Genomic DNA, 24,149 nt, shown 5'->3' on the forward strand with positions numbered 1-24,149 from the left:
ACAGCCGTCTGTGGCAAAGAATTCCACAGATTCACCACTCTGTGACTAAATAAATTCCTCCTCATCTCCTTCCTAAAGGAACGTCCTTTAATTCTGAGGCTGTGACCTCTGGTCCTAGACTCTCCCACTAGTGGAAACATCCTCTCCCTCCAGGCAGTTTCTTCCCAGCTGTTATCCGGCGTCTAAACCATCCTAATACCACCAACTAGAGAGCTGTCTCGACCTCCCATCTACTTATTTGGTGACTTGAAACTATCTTTACTGGACTTTATCTTGCACTAAACTCACTGATGTGACTGAAGCAAATCCTGAGATTATTTTCTGTCCCCATCCCAAGTCAGAGGGTGCTGCAGGCAATGACTTCCATTAGGGATCAGCTGATTGCCTCTCAGTCTGGTCTCGACCTGAAACCTCACCCATTCCTTCTCTCCACAGATGCTGCCCGACCCGCTGAGTAACCCCAGCATGATTTGTGTGTCTATCTTCGGTTTAAACCAGCATCTGCAGTTCCTTTTCACCAGTTCCAATGGGGATCCCCTCCCCTCCCCTCCCCTCCCTTGCACCGACCCGGGTGACCAAGGCTCTCAGCACCAGAGTGAGCACAGATGCGGGAATGTGCAGGCAGGGCCGGGCTGGTGAACGGATCCAACATCCAACACCCGACACAAAGGAAAACGCTGCAAACACGCACTGGTCAACGCCTGCACACTGACTCGGCACAGCTGGCACACGGGGCTAGCACAGGAGAAACACTCTCGTCTACACACGGGGCTGGGGCTGGGGCTGGGGCAACACTTACTGCAGCCAGATGTGTGAACTGGATCTCATACACCCCACCAAACACCAAAGAACAATAAAAAAAAACAAAAAAAAAAAGAGAGAGAACAACGGCGAGAAACGAAAGAGAAAAGCAAAGGAGGCAGAAGAAAAGGAGAAGAAAAAAAGAAAGGAGAGAGAGAAAACAGAGAGAAAAGAGGAGGAAAGGAGGAGAGAGAGAAAAAGGAGAGAAGAGCCAAAGAGAAGCGAGAGAAAAGAAAAAAGGAGAGAAAAAAGGAGCAGAGGAGAAAAGGAGGAGAGAGAAAAAGGAGAGCAGAGACAAGAGAAGAAAGCGACAAACAGGAGGAGAGCCAAAAAGAAACAAAGGGGGAGCACGAGAACCCCGGAAGACAGGAGAAAGCCAGGAGAAAGAGAACACTTCTCTCTCTACCACCTTATCCCTCTTAATTCGCTCCCCCTCTTCTCTCCCCTCTCCTTCTCTCTCCCCTCCCTCTCCTCTCCCCACCAAAACCTCCCGACGTGTCCCAGAAGCGAGCCTGGATCCCCAGTATGAGTAGCCCCCCCCTCTCTCTTACTCACATTTACACTCTGTCTCCTCTTCGCTTTCCTCGGGGTTTTCCAACGCCGCTGGTTTCTCTCTTCCTCCCCAAGCTTTCTCTCTTATTCCCACTCTCTCCCCCTCTCTCTCCCTCCCTCTTGCTCTTTCTCAGCCGCTCGATCACTTTGTTAGTTCGCAAAGATCTTCTCCTCCAAGAAACGAGGAAGGGGGTTGTGGCTCCGCCCCACACACAGAGCTGAGGGAGGGGAAGGGGAAGGATGGAGGGGAGGGGAGGGGAGAACATACTTTCACATCGATTGGTTCTGGGCTGCTGTATCAGAACTGCTCAGCCCATCCTAACCCTGTCTCTTAAAGCTGCACACCCACATCAGCAGGCCATTAACCATTAAGGTCTTCAAACCAAAGATACACACAAAATGCTGGAGTAACTCAGCGGGACAGGCAGCATCTCTGGAGAGAAGGAATGGGTGACGTTTCGGGTCGAGACCCTCCTTTCTCAAACATTTCATTCAGTCTCAAGAAGGGTCTCGACCCAAAACATCACCCGTTCCTTCTCTCCAGAGATGCTGCCTGTCCCGCTGAGTTACTCCAGCTTTTCGTGTCTATCTTCGGTTTAAAACAGCATCTGCAGTTTTTTCCTACACTTTCCTACAGTATACAGTTTAGTTTATAGAGTCATAGAGTGATACAGCGTGGAAACAGGCCCTTCGGCCCAACTCGCCCACACCAGCCAACAATGTCCCAGCTATACTAGTCCCACCTGCCTGCGTTTGGTCCATATCCCTCCAAACCTGTTTAGTTCATTTCATCCACCACGTGGATTTTCTCCACGTTCCCGAGTTTCCTCTCACATTCCAAAGACGTACAGGTTTGTAAGTTAATTGGCTTGGTATAATTGTAAATTGTAAATTGATGAGGAAACACTTTTTCTCACAGAGAGTGGTGAGTCTGTGGAATTCTCTGCCTCAGAGGGCAGTGGAGGCCGGTTCTCTGGATACTTTCAAGAGAGAGCTAGATAGGGCTCTTAAAGATAGCGGAGTCAGTGGATATGGGGAGAAGGCAGGAACTGGGTACTGATTGTGGATGATCAGCCATGACCACATTGAATGGCGGTGCTGGCTCGAAGGGCCGAATGGCCTACTCCTGCACCTATTGTCTATTGTCTATTGTCTCTAGTGTGTGTAGGATAGAGCTAGTGTATGGGGATTGCTGGTTGGCATGGACCCGGTGGGCCGAAGGGCCTGTTTCCGCACTGTATGTCTAAAGTGTAAAGTCTTCTCTCTTAAGATTTTGCTTTTATAAGCTTAAATGAGCTTGGTGGCAGGAAGTACTTTACAATGACCAGGACGAACTCAATGCCAGTAACCTGAGTCAGGAGGGGACCTGAACTGTAATGTCCTTACATCTGTTGCACTTGCATCAGCTGGCAATGCGTTAGTCTTGAAGTCAGAAGGTCGAGGTTTCAAGCTCCATTCAAGACAGTTGAGTATTAAATTAGTTTGGGCAGCGTTTTAGTTTAGTTGAATTTAGTTTAGATCAAAGATAGACACAAAAGGCTGGAGTAACTCAGCGGGACAGGCAGCATCTCTGGAGAGAAGGAATGGGTGACGTTTTGGGTCGAGACCCTTCTTCAGACTGAGAGTCAGGGAGAGGGAAACGAGAGATATAGACAGCGATTTAGAGAGTTTAGTTTAGTTAATTTTATATAACTTTAGATAAACACAAAATGATGGAGTAACTCAGCGGGACAGGCAGCATCTCTGGAGAGAGGGAATGAGTGACGTTTCGGGTTAGACAATAGACAATAGGTGCAGAAGTAGACCATTCGGCCCTTCGAGCCAGCACCGCCATTCAGGAGAGGCAGAGAATTCCACAGACTCACCACTCTCTGTGAGAAAAAGTGTTTCCTCATCTCCGTTCTAAATGGCTTACCCCTTATTCTTAAACTGTGGCCCCTGGTTCTGGCCTCCCTCGACATCGGGAACATGTTTCCTGCCTCTAGCGTGTCCAAGCCCTTAACAATCTTATATGTTTCAATGAGATGCCCTCTCATCCTTCTAAACTCCAGAGTGTACTCTAGAGGGTTGAGACCCTTCTTTAGTTTAGTTTAGTTTCTCCACTCCACACACTAGGGGCAAGTTACAGAGCCTGATTAACCTACAGACCTGTATGTCTTTGGGGTGTGGGAGGAAACCAGAGCACCTGGAGAAAACCCACGTGGTCACTGGGGCGACGAACAAACTTCGTACAGACAGCACCCGTAGTCAGGATCGAACATGGGTCTCTGGCGCTGTAAGGCAGTAGGTACAGAGAAAAGCTTTTGTTGCGTGCTAACCAGCCAATACATGATTACATTCCTTCTCTCCAGAGATACTGCCTGTGTCATAGAAAACATAGAAACATAGAAAATACATGCAGGAGTAGGCCATTCTGCCCTTCGAGCCAGCACCCCCATTCAATATGATCATGGCTAATCATCCCAAATCAGTACCCCGTTCTTGCTTTATATCCATTAACCCTAAGAGCTATATTTAACTCTCTCTTGAAAACATCCAGTGAATTGGCCTCCACTGCCTTTGGTGGCAGAGAATTCCACAGATTCACAACTCTCTGGCTGAAAACGTTATTCCTCATTTCAGTCCTAAATGGCCTGCCCCTTATTCTTAAACTGTGACCCCTGGTTCTGGACTCCCCCAACATCAGGAAAATTTTTCCTGCATCTAGCCTGTCCAATCCCTTAAAATTTTTATATGTTTCTATAAGATTCCCACTCATCCTTTTAAATTCCAGTGAATACAAGCCCAGTCGACCCATTCTTTCATCATATGACAGACCCGCCATCCCGGGAATTAACCTGGTAAACCTACGCTGCACTCCCTCAATGGCAAGAATGTCCTTCCTCAAATTAGGAGACCATAACTGCACACGATACTCCAGGTGCGGTCTCACTAGGGCCCTGTACAACTGCAGTAGGACCTCCTTGCTCCTAAACTCAAATCCTCTGGTAATGAAGGCCAACATGCCATTAGCTTTCTTCACTGCCTGCTGTACCTGCATGCTTACTCTCTGTGACTGATGTACAAGCACACCCAGGTCTCGTTGCACCTCCCCTTTTCCTAATCTGACACCATTCAGATAATAATCTGCCTTCCTGTTCTTGCCACCAAAGTGGATAACCTCACATTTATCCACATTATACTGCATCTGCCATGCATCTGCCCACTCACCCAACCTATCCAAGTCACCCTGCAGCCTCATAGCATCCTCCTCGCAGCTCACACTGCCACCCAGCTTTGTGTCATCCGCAAACTTGGAGATGTCACATTTAATTCCCTCGTCTAAATCGTAAATATACATTTGAATATATATTGCCGGGACAAAGCCTGGCAAGCGATAGGTGGATTGAGGTGAGGGATGAACAAGGAACTGCAGATGCCGGTTTAGAGAGAAAAAAGTTCAAAAAGTGCTGGAGTAACTCAGCGGGTCAGGCAGCATCTGTGGAGAACATGGATAGGTGACGTTTCACAAAGTGCTGGAGTAACTCAGCGGGTCAGGCAGCATCTGTGGAGAACATGGATAGGTGACGTTTCACAGAGTGCTGGAGTAACTCAGCGGGTCAGGCAGCATCTGTGGAGAACATGGATAGGTGACGTTTCACAGAGTGCTGGAGTAACTCAGCGGGTCAGGCAGCATCTGTGGAGAACATGGATAGGTGACCTTCTTTAAGACACAGGTGAGGGAGGGTTGATTGGTAGATGGGTGAACAAAGGCCAGAGATGAATGGGAGACAAAAGGGTGTTAATGGGATGAGAAGAGATGTGAAATAAGAAGCTGGAGCTAGGGATATGGGTGGAAGAGGCCTTGGGGAGCGGGTAAAAAGGGGGAGCAGGATTGTGGGGGAAATGGTGTCGAGTGGGTGGGGGGAGGGGAGGGGAGGGGGGGAACAGGACAGAGAGATGAGAAGGGGGAGGGGTACTTAAAATTGTATATTCAAGGTTCATCCCGCTGGGGTGTAAACTACCCGCGCAGAATACGAGGTGCTGCTCCTCCAGTTTGCGTTGGGCCTCACCCTGACAATGGAGGAGGCCCAGGGCGGAAAGGTCAGTGTGGGAACAGGGTGGGTCAGTGTGGGTCAGCTCTCAGGGCTAAAGGAATCGAGGGATATGGGAAAAAAAGCAGGAACTGGGTTCCGATTTTAGATGATCAGCCACGATCATATTGAATGGCGGTGCTGGCTCGAAGGGCCGAATGGACTACTCCTGCTCCTATTTTCTATGTTGGATGGGAAGGGGAGTTAAAAGGGTTCGCAACCGGGAGTTCCAGCAGGCCTCTGGCGGGCCGAGCGCAAGTGATCAGTGGGACGCTCGCCAACTACACGTATGGCCTCGCTGCTGGTTAGCTTTATCGAGCACGTAATATGTTGAGAGAGACTTTACTGTAACAACGTCTCAGCCTTGAATGAAAATATTTCTCTCACAGTAAGATCACATGGTGAGATGAATCAAGAGTCAGGTGAGTTTATTGTCATGTGTCCCTGATAGGACAATGAAATTCTTGCTTGGCTTCAGCACAACAGAACATAGTAGACATTGACTACAAAACAGATCAGTGTGTCCATATACTATTATATAAATATATACACACATGAATAAATAAACTGATAAAGTGCAAATAACAGATAATGGATAATGTTCAGAGTTTTGTTCGAGCCAAGATGGCTGTGGGGAAGTAGCTATTCCTGAACCTGGACGTTGCAGTCTTCAGGCTCCTGTACCTTCTACCTGAAGGTAGCGGGGAGATGAGTATGGCCAGGATGGTGTGGGTCCTTGATGATACTGCCAGCCTTTTTGAGGCAGCGACTGCGATAAATCCCCTCGATGGAAGGGAGGTCAGAGCCGATGATGGACTGGGCAGTGTTTACTACTTTTTGTAGTCTTTTCCTCTCATTAATCCTCTCATGAGTCATTAATCCGAAGGTAGACACTAAATGCTGGAGTAACTCAGCGGGGCAGGCAGAGCTTAGTTTGGTTTGGTTGAGTTGGGTTTAGTTTGGTTTACTTTACTTTACTTTAGAGATACAGTGAGGAAACCGGCCCTACAGCCCACCGGCTCCGCGCCGACCAGCGATCCCCGCACATTAACACCACCCTACACACGCTAGGGACAATATTTACATTTACACCAAGCCAATTAACCTACAAACCTGCACGTCTTTGGAGTGTGGGAGGAAACCGAAGATCTCGGGGAAAACCCCCGCAGGTCACGGGGAGAACGTACAAACTCCGTACAGACAGCGCCCGTAGTCGGGATCGAACCCGGGTCTCCGGCGCTGCAAGCGCTGTAAGGCAGCAATTCTACCGCTGCGCCACCGTTCCACCCGGTTTAGTGTCCTTTTGTTTACAGATACAGCGTGGAAACAGGCTCTCCGGCCCACCGAGTCCACACCGACCATAGATCGCCCGTTCACACTAGTTCTAAGTTAACCCACTTTGGTACTGATTGGGGATGATCAGCCATGATCACATGGAATGGCGGTGCTGGCTCGAAGGGCCGAATGGCCTACTCCTGCATCTATTGTCGATTGTCTATTGAAGCGTTGCCTATTTCCTTCGCTCCATAGATGCTGCCTCACCCGCTGAGTTTCTCCAGCACTTTTGTCTACCAATAAGATTATTAAGGGCTTGGACACACTAGAGGCAGGAAACATGTTCCCGGTGTTGGGGGAGTCCAGAACCAGGGGCCACAGTTTAAGAATAAGGAGTAAGCCATTTAGAACGGAGACGAGGAAACACTTTTTCTCACAGAGAGTTGTGAGTCTGTGGAATTCTCTGCCTCAGAGGGCGGTGGAGGCAGGTTCTCTGGATGCTTTCAAGAGAGAGCTAGATAGGGCTCTTAAAGATAGCAGAGTCAGGGGATATGGGGAGAAGGCAGGAACGGGGTACTGATTGTGGATGAACAGCCATGATCACATTGAATGGCGGTGCTGGCTCGAAGGGCCGAATGGCCTACTCCTGCACCTATTGTCTATTGTCTATTGTCTGTACGTCTTTGGAGTGTGGGAGGAAACCGGAGCATCCGGATTTGTGTGGGACGGGGCAGCTCCAGACTGCAGGCGTGCGTGCTGAGGGACGCACTCGAACCCGGTGCAACATAAGCAAAGGGTTTGTGGGGAAGGACTGCAGTCTATGGTGCTGCCACAGGAGACACTGAGTGGCTGAGTCCGATGGAAAGGGCTCTCAAAGTGTGCATTGTCCAACAGGGAAACGTGTGTGGCAATGAGACTTGCACACAGTGCGTACAAGCCCGACAAATACATAGTCCTTGCAGCTCCATGAATGTAGAAACTCAACGACACCATAATTGAAAACAAAGCACGCCATTGTTTTTCGTATTTTTCTTTTACATAGTTTTGACGAAAAATCTATTTTGGGAGTTTAAAAAAAATATCCCTCAGTTGTGTTAAAACTATGTGACTCCGAACAGTCAATAAATGCATAAGGAAGGAACTGCAGATGCTGGTTTACACCGAAGATAGGCAAAAAGCGCTGGAGTAACTCAGCGGATCGGGCAGCATTTCTGGAGAGAAGGAATGGGGTGACCTTTCGGGTCGAGACCCTTCTTCAGACAGCACAGGAACAGGCCCTTTGGCCCACAATGTCAATAGGTGCAGGAGTAGGCCATTCGGCCCTTAGAGCCAGCACCTCCATTCAATGTGATCATTGCTGATCATCCCCAATCAGTACCCCGTTCCTGCCTTCTCCCCATATCCCATGACTCCACTATCTTTAAGAGCCCTATCTAGCTCTCTCTTGAAAGTATCCAGAGAACCGGCCTCCACCGCCCTCCGAGGCAGAGAATTTCACCGACTCACCACTCTCTGTGAGAAAAAGTGCTTCCTCGTCTCCGTTCTAAATGGCTTACTCCCTATTCTTAAACTGTGGCTATGTTCAAGAAGGAATTGCAGATGCTGGAATATAGAAGGTAGACAAAAGTGCTGGAGAAACTCAGCAGTTGAGGCAGCATCTATGCAGCGAAGGAAATAGGCAACGTTTCGGGCCGAAACCCTTCTTCAGACTGATGGAGGGGAGGGGGGGGGGGGGGGGGGGGGGGAAGAAGAAAGGAGAAAGGAAGAGGAGGAGCCCGAGGGCTGAGGGAGAGCTGAGAAGGGGAGGAGACAGCAAGGGCTACCGGAAATTGGAAAAGTCAACGTTCATGCCGCTAGGGTGCAGACTGCCCAAGCGGAATATGAGGTGCTGCTCCTCCAATTTCCGGTGGTCCTCACTCTGGCCATGGAGGAGGCCCAGGACAGAAAGGTCGGATTGGGAATGGGAGGGGGAGTTGAATTGCTGAGCCACCGGGAGATCAGGTTGGTTATTGCGGACCGAGCGGAGGTGGTCGGCGAAACGATCGCCAAGCCTGCGCTTGGTCTCACCGATGTAGATCAGCTGACATCTGGAGCAGCGGATGCAATGGATGAGATTGGAGGAGGTTCTTAAACTGTGGCCCCTGGTTCTGGACACCCCCAACATCGGGAACATGTTTCCTGCCTCTCGCGTGTCCAAATCCAGCAGGACCATGCTGAACATGATGCCAAGTTAAACACATCTCCTCCGCCTGCACGTGACCCATATTCCTCCATTCCCTGCATATCCATGTGTTTATCTAGAAGCCTCTTGAACTGCACTATCTGCCTCCGTCACTATCACCGACAGCACGTTCCACACACTTACCAACTCTCTTTTTTTCTAAAAAAAAAATGCCACGAACATATGCTTTAAACTTTGACCCTTTCACCTTAAAACTATGACCTTTAGTCTTTGATATTTCCACCCTGGGGAAAAGGTTCTGACTGTCTATCCTCTCTATACTTCTCACAACATAAGTTATTGAAACATATAAGATTATTAAGGGCTTGGACACGCTAGAGGCAGGAAACATGTTCCCGATGTTGGGGGAGTCCAGAACCAGGGGCCGCAGTTTAAGAATAAGGGGTAATCCATTTAGAACGGAGATGAGGAAACACTTTATCACCCAGAGAGTTGTGAGTCTGTGGAATTCTCTGCCTCAGAGGCCGGTTCTCTGGATGCTTTCAAGAGAGAGCTAGATAGGGCTCTTAAAAATAGTGGAGTCAGGGGATATGGGGAGAAGGCAGGAACGGGGTACTGATTGTGGATGATCAGCCATGATCACATTGAATGGCGGTGCTGGCTCGAAGGGCCGAATGGCACCTATTGTCTATTGTCTATAACATTATATACTTCTAACAACTCTCCACTCAACCGCCGATACTGCAGAGAATGATCTTCAGTAAATATAAAACGTATCCCTTTACTATTTTATACAAACAGAATCATAAGTGTGAGACTGGCCACCCCGCCATCGACTCCATCTACACTTCATCCTACCTCGGAAAAACAGACAACATAATCAGAGACTTGTCCTTGTCCCACCACAGTCGTTCCTTCTTCTCCCTCGCTCCCGTCCGGCAGAAGGTACAGAAGCTTGAAAGCGCGCACCACCAGACTCAGGAACAGCTTCTTCCCCTCTGTTATCAGGCTTCTGAACGGCCCTTCCATAAGCTAGGGTACCGTCCGATTCACCTCTACCCCATTGCGGACATTGGACTTTGTCTGTGGAACTGGTGCGCTACAATGCTGAGAACTATATTCTGCACTCTGTATCTTCCCCTTTGCTCCACCTATTGTACTGGAGTTTGACGATTATATTTATGTGTAGTATTATCTGATTTGATTAGATAGCAAAGCTTTTCACTGTAAAAAGTGGTGGAATAACTCAGCATCTGTGGAGAACATGGATAGGTGGCGTTTCACAGAGTGCTGGAGTAACTCAGCGGGTCAGGCAGCATCTGTGGAGAACATGGATAGGTGACGTTTCACAGAGTGCTGGAGTAACTCAGCGGGTCAGGCAGCATCTGTGCAGAACATGGATAGGTGACGTTTCGGGTCGGGACCCTTCATCAGACCACTTCTCCAGAACTGCAACCCGACCCCCTGAGTTACTCCAGCACTTTGTGTCCTTTTTTGGTAAAACCAGCATCTGCAGTTCCCAGTTGCTCCTCATTGACTTGTTGGTGGGAAGTGTTGCTTTAAGGGGATGGGGTTTTTTTGCGTGAGGCCCCTCAAGGGGGGTTGGGCTTCCTGTGTGGAGCCTGGTTTTGGGAGCCGGTGCCTTTGAAGCCCTTACGAGCTGCAACTCCGGAAACACACAGGGAGCTGTTGAATAGGAAAGGGTTGGACCTTGGCAGCTCATCCATCACACACAGCCATCGCCCTGACCCCTCCCCAAATCCTCCCACCTCCCCTCTCTCTATGTGGAGACGTGAAACCCTTCCCTCCATCAGCTGCTGCTGCCTGTCCCACCTGCATTATGTGTCTTACCTCCACAAACCCAGCTCAGGTGAAAGAGTGGCTCGCAGGGCATCAGCTCTAACAGTGCCCTGAACGACATCAACAACAGCAGCACTACAAACACAGCCAACCAAACACACCAAGAGGCATCCAGAATCAAGATAGTTTTCTTCTGTTTAAGAAGGAACTGCAGATGCTGGAAAATCGAAGGTAGACAACGTCCCGAAACGTTGCCTATTTCCTTCGCTCCATAGATGCTGCTGCACCCGTTGAGTTTCTCCAGCACTTTTGTCTACCTAGCGTATTATTCTTCCTGAGATGCTGCCTGACCCGCTCAGTTTCTGGTGTCTATCTTTGGTGTAAACCAGCATCTGCAGTTCCTTCCCACATGGATTTTATTGTCATCATTATTATCCCAGACAGTAAAAAAAATGAAATTCTTACTTGCAACAGCGCAACAGGATATGTAGAAACATCGATACATAGAAAATAGGTGCAGGAGTAGGCCATTTGGCCCTTCCGAGCCTGCACCGCCATTCAATGTGATCATGGCTGATCATCCAACTCAATTGAATTGAATCCTTTATTTGTCATTCAGACCTTTCGGTCTGAACGAAATGCTGTTGCCTGCAGCCATACATGTAATAATAACAAAACACAATAAACACAAATTAACATCCACCACAGTGTGTTCACCAAACACCTCCTCACTGTGATGGAGGCAAAAGTCTTAGAGTTACTGTCTCTTCCCTCCTCTTCTCCCTCTGCGCCGAGGCGTTACCCCACCGGGCGATGGCGGCCCGGGGGGTGGTCGAAGCTGCCCGCAGCTGTTGCAACGGGTGCTCCGGAAAACAGGCACCAGCCTGTGACCTGCGAGCTCCCGACATTGTCCTCCACCGGCCCGCGGCCGAGCCCAGGATCAAGGTCGCCGCCGCCTCAGCCGCCGTAGCACCGTCTCCGCTCCGCACCGGGCCGCCCACAAGGCAGCGTCTCAGCCCCGCACCGGGCTGCTCACACGGGAGCACCTTCCAGCCGGTAGCCGTGCCGGCCGCACAGGAGTGTCTCAGCCCCGCACCGTCCGCCCTCACCGGAGCGCCGAGTCGTGCCGCTACCCGGACGTCGCCACAGCTCGAAGACGGCCAGCCTCGCGTTGGTGAGTCCTGGCTGGCTCTACCTCTGGACCCTCGAGGTCGGTCGCAGGTTGGAGGCCGCCAGCTCCGCCATTAGGCCTCAGCGCAGACGGGGGAAGAGAAGGGGGATACGACAAAAAGTCGCATTCCCCCGAAGGGAGAGACAGAAAGCTCTGTTTCACCCTCCCCCCACACACATAACACCACCTAATAACCAAAAAAATTACTAAACTAGACAAAAAAAAACGACATAAAAAGTAAAAACAGACAGACTGCAGGCGAGCCGCAGCTGTATCACAGCGCCGCCACTTCCGGAAGGATCCCGTATCCTGTACCTGCCTTCTCTCCATACCCCCTGATCCCTTTAGCCACAAGGGCCACATCTAACCCCCTCTTAAATATAGCCAATGAACTGGCCTCAACTACCTTCTGTGGCAGGGAGTTCCAGAGATTCACCACTCTGGGTGAAAAAAATTTTCTCATCTCGGTCTTAAAGGATTTCCCCCTTATCCTTAAACTGTGACCCCTTGTCCTGGACTTCCCCAACATCGGGAACAATCTTCCTGCATCTAGCCTGTCCAACCCCTTGAGAATTTTGTAAGTTTCTATAAGATCCCCCCTCAATCTCCTAAATTCTAGCGAGTACAAGCCGAGTTTATCCAGTCTTTCTTCGTATGAAAGTCCTGACATCCCAGGGATCAGTCTGGTAAACGTGGTGAGAGGCACACAAAATGCTGGCGTAAATAGCGGAGTCAGGGGATATGGGGAGAAAGCAGGAACAGGGTACTGATTGGGAATGATCAGCCATGATCACATTGAATGGCGGTGCTGGCTCGAAGGGCCGAATGGCCTACTCCTGCACCTATTGTCTATTATGTATTATCTATTGTGATGTTTCGGGTTGGGACACATCTTCTGACCGAGGATCGCAAAACACAAAACATCATGTACCACTGGTGTCTGGAGCTGATATCCAACCTGCTGCGTTACTCCAGCACTTTGTGTCTTTTCTGGTCTACCAACATCTGCAGTTCTATGTGTCTCTCTGTATTTTAAATATATTGATGATATTTTTGGCAGCAGTGGTGTTATTGATCAAAATCCAATGTCCGCAATGGGGTAGAGGTGAATCAGTCAGTTCAGAACTTATGGGTGGCACGGTGGCGCAGTGGTAGAGGTACTGCCTCACAGCGCCAGAGACCCCGGCTCGATCCTGACGACGGGTGCTGTCTGTACGGAGTTCGCACGTTCTCCCCGTGACCCGCGTGGGTTTTCTCCGGGTGCTCTGGTTTCCTCCCACACTCTAAAGACGTGCAGGTTTGCAGGTTATGTGTGTATTACAAAAAGCGGGTCAGGCAGCATCTCTGGAGAAAAAGGAAAAGGTGATGTTTCAAGTCTGAAGAAGGGTCTCGACCAGAAACGTCACCCACTCCTTCTCTCCAGAGATGCTGCCTGTCCCGCTGAGTTACTCCAGCATTTTGTGTCTATCTTTCGTATAAACCAGCACCTGCAGTTCCTTCTTACACATCAGAGAGCTGCTGCTGGTGTCTGGAGGTGAGTGTACACACTACACACCCAGACCACTCTCCTCTGGCCACGAGTGAGGAGATTTGGTGACCTTTGGGACTATCCTTGATTGGACTTTGCTGGCTTTATCTTGCACTAAACGTTATTCCCATATCATGTATCTATACACTGTAAATGGCTCGATTGTAATCATGTATTGTCTTTCTGCTGACTGGATAGCACGCAACAAAAGCTTTTCACTGTACCTCGGTACACGTGACAATAAACTCAACTAAAGGGGTCAGACAGCATCTCTTGAGAAAATAAGTAGGTGACGTTTCAGGTCGAGACCTTTCTTCGGTGTGAGTCAGGGGAAAGGAGCAAAGAGGTCCTTCTGCAGTTGTACAGGGCCCTAGTGAGACTACACCTGGAGTATTGTGTGCAGTTTTGGTCCCCTAATTTGAGGAAGAACATTCTTGTTATTGAGGGAGTGCAGCGTAGGTTTACAAGGTTAATTCCCGGGATGGCGGGACTGTCATATGCTGAGAGAATGGAGCGGCTGGGTTTGTATACTCTGGAGTTTAGAAGGATGAGAGGGTATCTTATTGAAACATATAAGATTGTTAAGGGTTTGGACACGCTAGAGGCAGGAAACATGTTGGGGGAGTCCAGAACCAGGGCCACAGTTTAAGAATAATGGGTAAGCCATTTAGAACGGAGATGAGGAAACACTTTTTCTCACAGAGTTGTGAGTCTGTGGAATTCTCTGCCTCAGAGGGCGGTGGAGGCGGGTTCTCTGGATGCTTTCAAGAGTGAGTAAGATAGGGCTCTTAAAGATAGCGGAGTCAGGGGATATGGGGAGAAGGCAGGAACGGGGTACTGATTGGGGATGATCATCCATGATCACATTGAATGGCGGTGCTGGCTCGAAGGGCCGAATGGCCTACTCCTGCACCTATTGTCTATTGTCTGTACGTCTTTGGAGTGTGGGAGGAAACCGGAGCGTCCGGAGAAAACCCACGCAAGTCACGGGGGGAACGTGCAAACACCGTACAGACAGCGCCCGTAGTTGGGATCGAGCCCGGGTCTGCGGCGCTGTGAGGCAGCAACTCTACCGATGCGCCACCGTGCCGCCCCATTCTTTCTGAGAAGTGAGAATTTTATTGTTCCGTTTTGGGACAATAAAACTCTCTCGACTCTCGGCAATTCTCCTCTGCAAGAAGCAACAAAAAAAACGCTCGACAAAGTAAAACGAAAAGTTTCTTATTTATTTTATTTTTATTTTATTTAAAGTAAACATCCATTGAATTTCCATTTCCGGCTGCAGATATTATGAATGACATACATTTGGCTTCTTGCTGTGGGATAAGTGATAGGGGCAGAATTAGGCCATTCGGCCCATCAAGCCTACTCCGCCATTTAATCATGGCAGATCTATCTTAACCCCATTCTCCTGCCTTCTCCACATAACCCCTGACATCCGTACTAATCAAGAATCTATTTATCTCTGTCTTAAAAATATCCGCTGACTTGGTCTCCACAGCCTCCCACAGATTCACTACCCTCAGACTTAAGAAATTCTTCCTAATCTTCGCCCTGAAGGAACGTCCTTGAATTCTCAGGCTGCGACCTCTGGTCCTAGACTCTCCCACTAGTGGAAACATCCTCTCCACATCCACTCCATCCGAGCCTTTCACTATTCAGTAAGAGTTCACCGATCCCCCCCACCACTCCCCCTTCCCCTTCCATCGACATCCCTTCCTCTGGCCTCACAATTCACGCCTCTTCTCTTCTTATCTCACAGTCTTTTGTCTCCGTGTCATCTCTGGCCTTTGTCCAACCACCTGCCCATCGAACCCCCCTCCCCTGTATCCACCTATCACTCGCCTAACTTTGTCCTGCCCTCATCTCTCTTCCAGCTTTCTTGCATTCTTTTTTACCCCTGTGGGCGGAGCACCAAGGCAAATTCCTTGTATGTGAATACTTGGCCGATAAACTTACTTACTTACTTTTGTCCCCATTTGATTAGTACGGGTGTCAGGGGTTATGGGGGGGGGGGGGGGGGGGGGGAGGCTGTGGAATAGGGTTTGGAGGGAGAGATAGATCAGCCATGATTGAATGGCGGAGTCGACATGATGGGCTGAATGGCCTAATTCTGCTCCCATCACTTATGAACTTTGATCACTTGTAAATTTTGTCCGCCCATCTGCCCATCTAAAATGACCCCTCACCTGTATCCACCTATCACTTGTGCAGGAAGGAACTGCAGATGCTGGTTTGCACCGAAGATAGACACAAGATGCCGGAGTAACTCAGCGGGCCAGGCAGCCTCTCAGCATCATTCCTTCTATCCAGGGAGGCTGCCTGACCCGCTGAGTTACTCCAGCACTGCATTTTTTGCCCAGGATGTCAGCTTCTGCAGTTACTTGAATGCTGATATACAGAGATATGTAATGATATATAGTTTGCATATCATACATATATATATAAAACCTTTAACAGGTAACTTCATGAGGTCAAAGCCGTGAAGAAAATGAACCCTAAATATTCTCGATGCACAGTGACTTTACACAAGAGAGCACCCTGGCCATTCCCTCTTCTCCCCTCTCCCATCGGGCAAGATGTACAGAAGTGTGAAAACGCACACCTCCAGATTCAGGAACAGTTCCTTCCCAGCTGTTATCAGGCAACTGAACCATCCTATCACAACCAGAGAGCGGTCCTGACCTATCTACCTCATTGGTGACCCTCGGACTATCATTGATCGGACTTTGCTGGCTTTACCTTGCGCTAAACGATATTCCCATATACACTGTGAACGGCTCGATTGTAATCGTGTATAGTCTTTCCGCTGACTGGTTAGCGCGCAACAAAAGCTTTTCACTGTACCTCGCTACACGTGACAATAAACTACACTGAACTAAACCAAACTTGGAACTAACACCAATGGTAAGCTTTGAGCTTACGGTAAATCAACGGTGAATTACTGATCTAGACGTGTACACTCCGCGGCACAGACAGCGAGGTGTGAAACCTTCCTCGTCTCTACCAGCCTCGTGTTGGCCTCCATTCCTCCACGATCCTCCCCTCCGAGTGAACAAAGTAGACAGCGTGCATTGCAGCTGTAGCACAGGCCTGCGGTACAGAGGGAGAGAGAGGGGGAGTGGGAGGGGGAGAAGGAGAGGGAGAGAGAGAAGGAGAGGGAGGGGGAGGGGGAGGGGGAGAGAGAGGGAGAAGGGGAGAGGGAGTGGGAGAGAGAGGGAGAGGGAGAAGGAGAGAAGGAGAGAAGGAGAGAAGGAGTGGGATGGAGGGAGAGATAGAGGGTGTGGGAGAGAGGGAGAGGGTAGAGGAAGTGAGAGCAGGATTGAGAGAGTAAGTGAGTGGGAGAAGGAGAGAGGGAAGGGTGAGGGAGAGGAGAAAGAGAGAGTGAGGGGATGAGAGAGAGGGTGAGAGGGAGCATGAAGGAGAGAGAGAGAGAGGGAGAGAGAGAGTGAAAGTGCAAGAGAGAGAGGGAAATATGCAGGCAAGGAGGAGTGAATGATAGAAGTGGCCATTAGAAACAGTGGGAAAAGTGATGAATGAACCAAGTTGTTTGGAGCAGGGAGGGGGAGAAGGATTTTGAGAAGGAACAAAATCCAGGGAAGGGTTGTGAGGTTTCCGACACAGAGAGGTGGATAAAAAGGGGGTGAAGGGAAGATAGGGGAAGGGAAATAAAAATGTGAGATTACTTCAAGATTTCCACAGAATACACCAAACATCTATGAAAATTTTTTCATGATCAGCCATGATCACATTGAATGGCGGTGCTGGCTCGAAGGGCCGAATGGCCTATTTCTACCCCTATTGTCTATTTTCATGGAAATCACATATTTCAACACTTTCTGGAGCTTGGGTGTGAGATAGAATTTGAGGTGAGCCAGGATTGGACACATTCATAGCGGGGGGGGGCATTGATGAGGGGAGAGGGGTCAGGGGTGTGGGTGACAATAGACAATAGACAATAAGTGCAGGAGTAGGCCATTCGGCCCTACGAGCCAGCACCGCCATTCAATGTGATCATGGCTGATCATCCCCAATCAGTACCCCGTTCCTGCCTTCTCCCCATATCCCCTGACTCTGCTATCTTTAAGAGCCCTATCTAGCTCTCTCTTGAAAGCATCCAGAGAACCGGCCTCCACCTGAGGCAGAGAATTTCACAGACTCACCACTCTCTGTGTGAAAAAGTGTTTCCTCATCTCCGTTCTAAATGGCTTACTCCTTATTCTTAAACTGTGGCCCCTGGTTCTGGACTCGCCCAACATGTTTCCTGCCTCTAGCGTGTCCAAACCCTTAACAATCTTATATGTTTCAATGAGATCTCATCTCATCCTTCTAAACTCCAGTGTATACAAGCCCAGCGGCTCCATTCTCTCAGCATATGACAGTCCCGCCATTCTGGGAATTAACCTTGTAAACCTACGCTGCACTCCCTCAATAGCAAGAATGTCCTTCCTCAAATTAGGGGACCAAAACCGCACACAATACTCCAGGTGTGGTCTCACTAGGGCTCTGTACAACTGCAGAAGGACCTCTTTGCTCCTATATTCGATTCCTCTTGTTATAAAGGTCAACATGCCATTCGCTTCCTTATGGACCCACAAGAAGGTGCAGAGGGTGGACGACACAGGTTTAAGGTGAGTGGGGGAAAGATTTAATAGGAACCCGGGGGGGGGGGGCAACTTCTTTTTCCACAAAGGGTGGTGGGAGTAAAGAACGAGCTGTGTAGGAAGGATCTGCAGATGCTGGTAAATACCGAAGATAGACACAAAGTGCTGGAGTAACGCAGCGGGTCAGGCAGCATCTCTGGAGCAAAGGAATGAGCGACGATTATGGGGAGAAGGCAGGAGAATGGGGTTAGGAGGGAGAGATTTTAGTTTAGTTTAGTTTTAGAGATACTTTAGAGAAACGGGCCCTTCGGCCCACCGGGTCCGTGCCGACCAGCGATCCCCGCACATTGACACTATCCGACACACACTAGGGACAATTTTTACATTTACACCAAGCCAATCAACCTACAAGCCTGCACGTCTTTGGAGTGTGGGAGGAAACCAAAGATCTTGGAGAAAACCCACGCAGGTCACGGGGAGAACGTGCAAACTCCGCACAGACAGCGCCCGTAGTCGGGATGGAACCTGGGTCTCCGGCGCTGCATTCGCTGTGAGGCAGCAACTCTACCGCTGCGCCACCGTGACCGGCCATGATTGGATGGCGGAGTAGACTTGATGGGCCGAATGGCCTAATTCTGCTCCGATCACTTATGAACTTACGAGAACGCTGACCGGCACACACCGGGGCACTTACATGATAAGGGATGAGTGAGAGGAGGGTCCCATGTGGAAACTTGTCCACATCCAGCTTTCCTGAGATGGGTTCGATCCTCCCATGTTCCTGGGTCATCCCAACCAACCTGAGCGGGAAAAACAAATGAAAATTAAAACAGTAAAGTGTGGCCATTGGAGCTGGGAATTGGATGAGAGAATAGGAGAGAGAGTTAAAGATCTGACGTCCATTACCAGAGGACACAGGTTCTTGAAAGGTGAAAGGGAAAAGATTCAATAGGAATCTGAGGGGTCACTTTTTCACAGTGGGTGTATGGAACGAGCTGCCAGAGGAGGTAGTTGAGGCTGGGACTATCCCAACGTTTAAGCAACAGTTAGACAGGTACATGGATAGGAACAGGTTTGGAGGGATATGGGCCAAATGCAGGCAGGTGGGGCTTGTGTAGCTGGGACATGTTGGCCAGTGTGGGCGAGTTGGGCCGAAGGGCCTGTTTCCACGCTGTATCACTATGACTCTATGCAGAAACCACTGGGGATTGTTCGATTGTTCAGTTATTACAGCAGTATGTACTTCAGACTTTAGAAATACAGCGCGGAAACAATAAACAATAGACAATAGGTGCAGGAGTAGGCCATTCGGCCCTTCGAGCCAGCACCGCCATTCAATGTGATCATGGCTGATCATCCCCAATCAGTACCCCGTTCCTGCCTTCTCCCCATATCCCCTGACTCTGCCCTATCTATCTTAAGAGCCCTATCTAGCTCTCTCTTGAAAGTATCCAGAGAACCGGCCTGAGGCAGAGAATTCCACAGACTTACAACTCTCTGGGTGAAAACGTTTTTCCTCATCTCCGTTCTAAATGGCTTACCCCTCATTCTTAAACTGTGGCCCCTGGTTCTGGACTCCCCCAACATCGGGAACATGTTTCCTGCCTCTAGCGTGTCCAAACCCTTAACAATCTTACATGTTTCAATAAGATACCCTCTCATCCTTCTAAACTCCAGAGTGTACAAGCCCAGCTGCTCCATTCTCTCAGCAGATGACAGTCCCGCCATCCCGGGAATTAACCTGGTGAACCTACGCTGCACTCCCTCAATAGCAAGAGTGTCCTTCCCCAACACAACACACCGACCAGTGAAAACCCCGCACACAAGCACTATCCTACACACACTAGGGACAATTTACGCTTTTATTTACCGAAGCCAATTAACCTACAGACACGCACGTGTTTGGAGTGTGGGAGGAATCCGGAGCACCCGGAGAAAACCCACCCAGTCACGGGCAGAACGTGCAAACTCCGTACAGACAGCACCTGTGGTCAGGATCAAACCCGGGTCTCCGGCGCCCGTGATGCAGCAACTCCACTGCAGCGCCACCGTGCCGTCGTAACGGGCATTGGTGAGAACATAAATGGCGATAGTACTGGAGATAGACACAAGATGCTGGAGTAACTCAGCGGGTCGGGCAGCACAGCTGGAGCAGAGGGATAAGTGACGTTTCGGGTCGGGACCTTTCTTCAGACTGATCATCAACTCAGATGAAGAGACCCGACTCGAAAAGTCCGTCAGTCTGAAGAAGGGTCACCTATCCTAATTCTCCACAGATGCTGCCTGACCGGCTGAGTTACTCCAGCACTTTGCATGTGTCTTTCTTCGTAAACCAGCATCTGCAGTTCCTTGTTTCAACATCTAACAGACACTTGGACAGCTAACATAGAAACATAGAAAATAGGTGCAGGAGGAGGCCATTCGGCCCTTCGAGCCTGCACCGCCATTCAATATGATCATGGCTGATCATCCAACTCAGTATCCTGTACCTGCCTTCTCTCCATACCCCCTGATCCCTTTAGCCACAAGGGCCACATCTAACTCCCTCTTAAATATAGCCAATGAACTGTGGCCTCAACTACCTTCTGTGGCAGAGAATTCCACAGATTCAACACTCTCTGTGTGAAATGTTTTTTTCTCATCTCGACCCTAAAAGTCTTCCCCCTTATCCTTAAACTGTGACCCCTTGTTCTGGACTTCCCCAACATCGGGAACAATCTTCCTGCATCTAGCCTGTCCAACCCCTTAAGAATTTTGTAAGTTTCTATAAGATCCCCCCTCAAACTTCTAAATTCTAGCGTGTACAAGCCGAGTCTGTCCAGTCTTTCTTCATATGAAAGTCCTGACATCCCAGGAATCAGTCTGGTGAACCTTCTCTGTATGGCAAGAATGTCTTTCCTCAGATTAGGTACATGGATAGGAGAGGTTTGGAGGGAGATGGGCAGAACGTGAGCAGGTGGGACGAGTGTAGATGGGGGCGTGTGGGTGTGCATGGACGGGTGAGGCTGGAGGGCCTGTGTTTGTGTTGGGTGCGTCCCCTCTTACTTCAGGTCGGGGTGTCCATCTACGATGGCATAGCCGGTGGGCATCTTGCCCATCCCGTGCAGGCTGAGTGCCGACCAGCCGCAGTCTACCAGGAGCTGGTTGCGGTGAGGATAGTGACCTATGACCCTCGTCATCACCCGCACCGCCACGTCATCCAGCTGGCAGGAGCCAATCAACATCTGCTGAACATCTGGGAGAAAACCATTCAACATTACCACTCGACCCGAAACATCACATGGATAGAGAAGTGGTTGGCAGACAGGAAACAAAGAGTAGGGATTAACGGGGCCCTTTCAGAATGGCAGGCAGTGACTAGTGGGGTACCGCAAGGCTCGGTGCTGGGACCGCAGCTATTTACAATATACATCAATGATTTGGATGAAGGGATTCAAAGTAACATTAGCAAATTTGCAGATGACACAAAGCTGGATGGCAGTGTGGACTGTGAGGAGGATGCTATGAGAATGCAGGGTGACTTGGACAGGTTGAGGGAGTGGGCAGATGCATGGCAGATGCAGTTTAATGTGGATAAATGTGAGGTTATCCACTTTGGTAGCAAAAACAGGAAGTCAGATTATTATCTAAATGGTGTCAAGTTGGGAAAAGGGGAAGTACAGCGGGATCTGGGGGTCCTTGTTCATCAGTCAATGAAAGTAAGCATGCAGGTACAGCAGACAGTGAAAAAAGCGAATGGCATGTTGGCCTTTATAACAAGAGGAGTTGAGTATAGGTGCAAAGAGGTTCTCCTGCAGTTGTACAGGGCCCTAGTGAGACCACACCTGGAGTATTGTGTGCAGTTTTGGTCCCCTAATGTGAGGAAGGGCATTCTTGCTATTGAGGGAGTGCAGCGTAGGTTCACAAGGTTAATTCCCGGGATGGCGGGACTGTCACATGCTGAGAGAATGGAGCAGCTGGGCTTGTACACTCTGGAGTTTAGAAGGATGAGAGGATATCTTATTGAAACATATAAGATAAAAAATTAAGGGTTTGGGCACGCTAGAGGCAGGAAACATGTTCCCGATGTTGGGGGAGTCCAGAACCAGGGGCCACAGTTTAAGAATTAGGGGTAAGCCATTTAGAACGGAGATGAGGAATCACTTTTTCTCACAGAGAATTGTGAGTCTGTGGAATTCTCTGCCTCAGAGGGCGGTAGAGGCCGGTTATCTGGATACTTTCAAGAGAGAGCTAGATAGGGCTCTTAAAGATAACGGAGTCGGGAGATATGGGGAGAAGGCAGGAACGGGGTACTGATTGGGGATGATCAGCCATGATCACATTGAATGGTGGTGATAGGAGCAGACTCAGGCCATTTGGCCCATCGAGTCTACCCCGCCATTCAATCATGGCTGATCAATCTCTCCCTATCAACCACAATCTCCTGCCTTAGACAGTAGACAATGGACAATAGGTGCAGGAGGAGGCCATTCGGCCCTTCGAGCCAGCACCGCCGTTCAGTGTGATCATGGCCTTATCGCAACACCTGACACTTCATCCAAATTTCACTCGCAGTAATTTGGATGTTTGCGAACTCATTTGGGGTGGCACAGTGGCGCTGTGGTGAAGCTGCAGCCGGGCAGCGCCAGAGACACAGGTTCAATCCTGAGCGGATGATGTCTGTGCAAATTTTCCACACTCTCCCTGTGACCGCGTGGGTTTCCTTCCACATTGCAAAGGCGTGCAGGTTTAAACATAGAAACATAGAAAATAGATGCAGGAGGAGGCCATTCGGCCCTTCAAGCCAGCACCGCCATTGAATATGATCATGGCTGATCATCCACAATCAATAACCCGTGCCTGCCTTCTCCCCATATCCCTTGACTCCACTAGCCCCTCGAGCTCTATCTAACTCTCTCTTAAATCCATCCAGTGAATTGGCCTCCACTGTCCTCTGTGGTAGGGAATTCCATAAATTCACAACTCTCTGGGTGAAAACGTTTTTTCTCATCTCAGTTTTAAAAGGCCTCCCCTTTATTCTAAGACTGTGGCCCCTGGTTCTGGACTCGCCCAACATTGGGAATATTTTTCCTGAATCTAGCTTGATTACAATCGAGCCATTCACAGTGTACAGATACATGATAAGGGAATAACGTTTAGTGCAAGGACAAATAAACATGACTTGACTTGACTTGAGGTAAAGCCAGCAAAGTCTCCAATGGGTCTCCGAGGGTCTCCAATGAGGTAGATGGATGGGTCAGGACCACTCTCTAGTCGGTGATAGGATGGTTCAGCTGCCTGATAACAGCTGGGAAGAAACTATCCCTGAAACTGGAGGTGTGCCTTTTCACACTTAGACAATAGACAATAGGTGCAGGAGTAGGCCATTTGGCCCTTCAAGCCAGCAACGCCATTCAATGTGATCATGGCTGATCATCCCCAATCAGTACCCCGTTCCTGCCTTCTCCCCATATCCCCTGACTCCGCTATTTTTAAGAGCCCTATCTGGCTCTCTCTTGAAAGCATCCAGAGAACCGGCCTCCACCGCCCTCTGAGGCAGAGAATTCCACAGACTCACCACTCTCTGTGAGAAAAAGTGTTTCCTCGTCTCCGTTCTAAATGGCTTACTCCTTATTCTTAAACTGTGGCCCCTGGTTCTGGGCTCCCCCAACATCGGGAACATGTTTCCTGCCTCTAGCGTGTCCAAGCCCTTAACAATCTACTTGTATCTCTTGTCTGATGGGAGAGGGGAGAAGAGGGATTGACCGGGGTGGGACTGGCCGTTGATTATGCTGCTGGCCTTGCCGAGGCAGCGTGAGGCAACCTTTAGTGCGGTTGAGTGGTCTATGGGTCAAACGCGGGTAAAAGGGATAGGGCACCTTGTTCGGCATGGACGAGTTGGGCCGGAGGGCCTGTCTCCGTGCCTGATGACTCTATGACAATAAAGCAAGTAGTTCTCACCGTAAAAGATGTAGTTGCCGGGGTGGAGTTCGTTGAGATGCCCCATCTCTGGCACGGGGTGACTACAGGTGGGTGTTGACCCGATACTACTGCGCAGACACTTCACACCCGCCCTCCCCAACCTGCAGAGAGAGGGATGAGTTAGTTACTCCAGCATTCTGCATCCATCATCGGCATAAACCAGCATCTGCAGTTTAGTTTGGTTTAGAGATACAGCGCGGAA

At 49.6% G+C, this 24,149-nt stretch overlaps 1 protein-coding gene and 1 long non-coding RNA gene across 2 annotated transcripts in view; one reads left to right on the forward strand and one right to left on the reverse strand.

Annotated features, from left to right (window-relative positions):
- Positions 1-7: 7 nt before the first annotated feature.
- On the forward strand, positions 8-15,038 carry LOC116972518. Its single transcript, XR_004411821.1, has 3 exons — positions 8-41; positions 2,529-2,531; positions 14,909-15,038. It is a non-coding gene; the product is annotated as an uncharacterized LOC116972518 (long non-coding RNA).
- Positions 15,039-16,042: 1,004 nt separating this feature from the next.
- LOC116972519 (D-threo-3-hydroxyaspartate dehydratase-like) overlaps positions 16,043-24,149 on the reverse strand; it is a 37,465-nt gene continuing 29,358 nt past the window's right edge. Inside the window, exons 5-8 of the mRNA XM_033020300.1 lie at positions 23,927-24,048; positions 21,032-21,221; positions 18,681-18,786; positions 16,043-16,475 (exon numbers count right to left, since the gene is read on the reverse strand). Coding sequence (XP_032876191.1) covers positions 16,386-16,475; positions 18,681-18,786; positions 21,032-21,221; positions 23,927-24,048 — 508 coding nt within the window. The 3' untranslated portion in view covers positions 16,043-16,385. The remainder of the gene's footprint in view (positions 16,476-18,680; positions 18,787-21,031; positions 21,222-23,926; positions 24,049-24,149) is intronic.

This window comes from Amblyraja radiata, chromosome 4, assembly GCF_010909765.2.
Source record: "Amblyraja radiata isolate CabotCenter1 chromosome 4, sAmbRad1.1.pri, whole genome shotgun sequence".
Taxonomy (NCBI): domain Eukaryota; kingdom Metazoa; phylum Chordata; class Chondrichthyes; order Rajiformes; family Rajidae; genus Amblyraja; species Amblyraja radiata.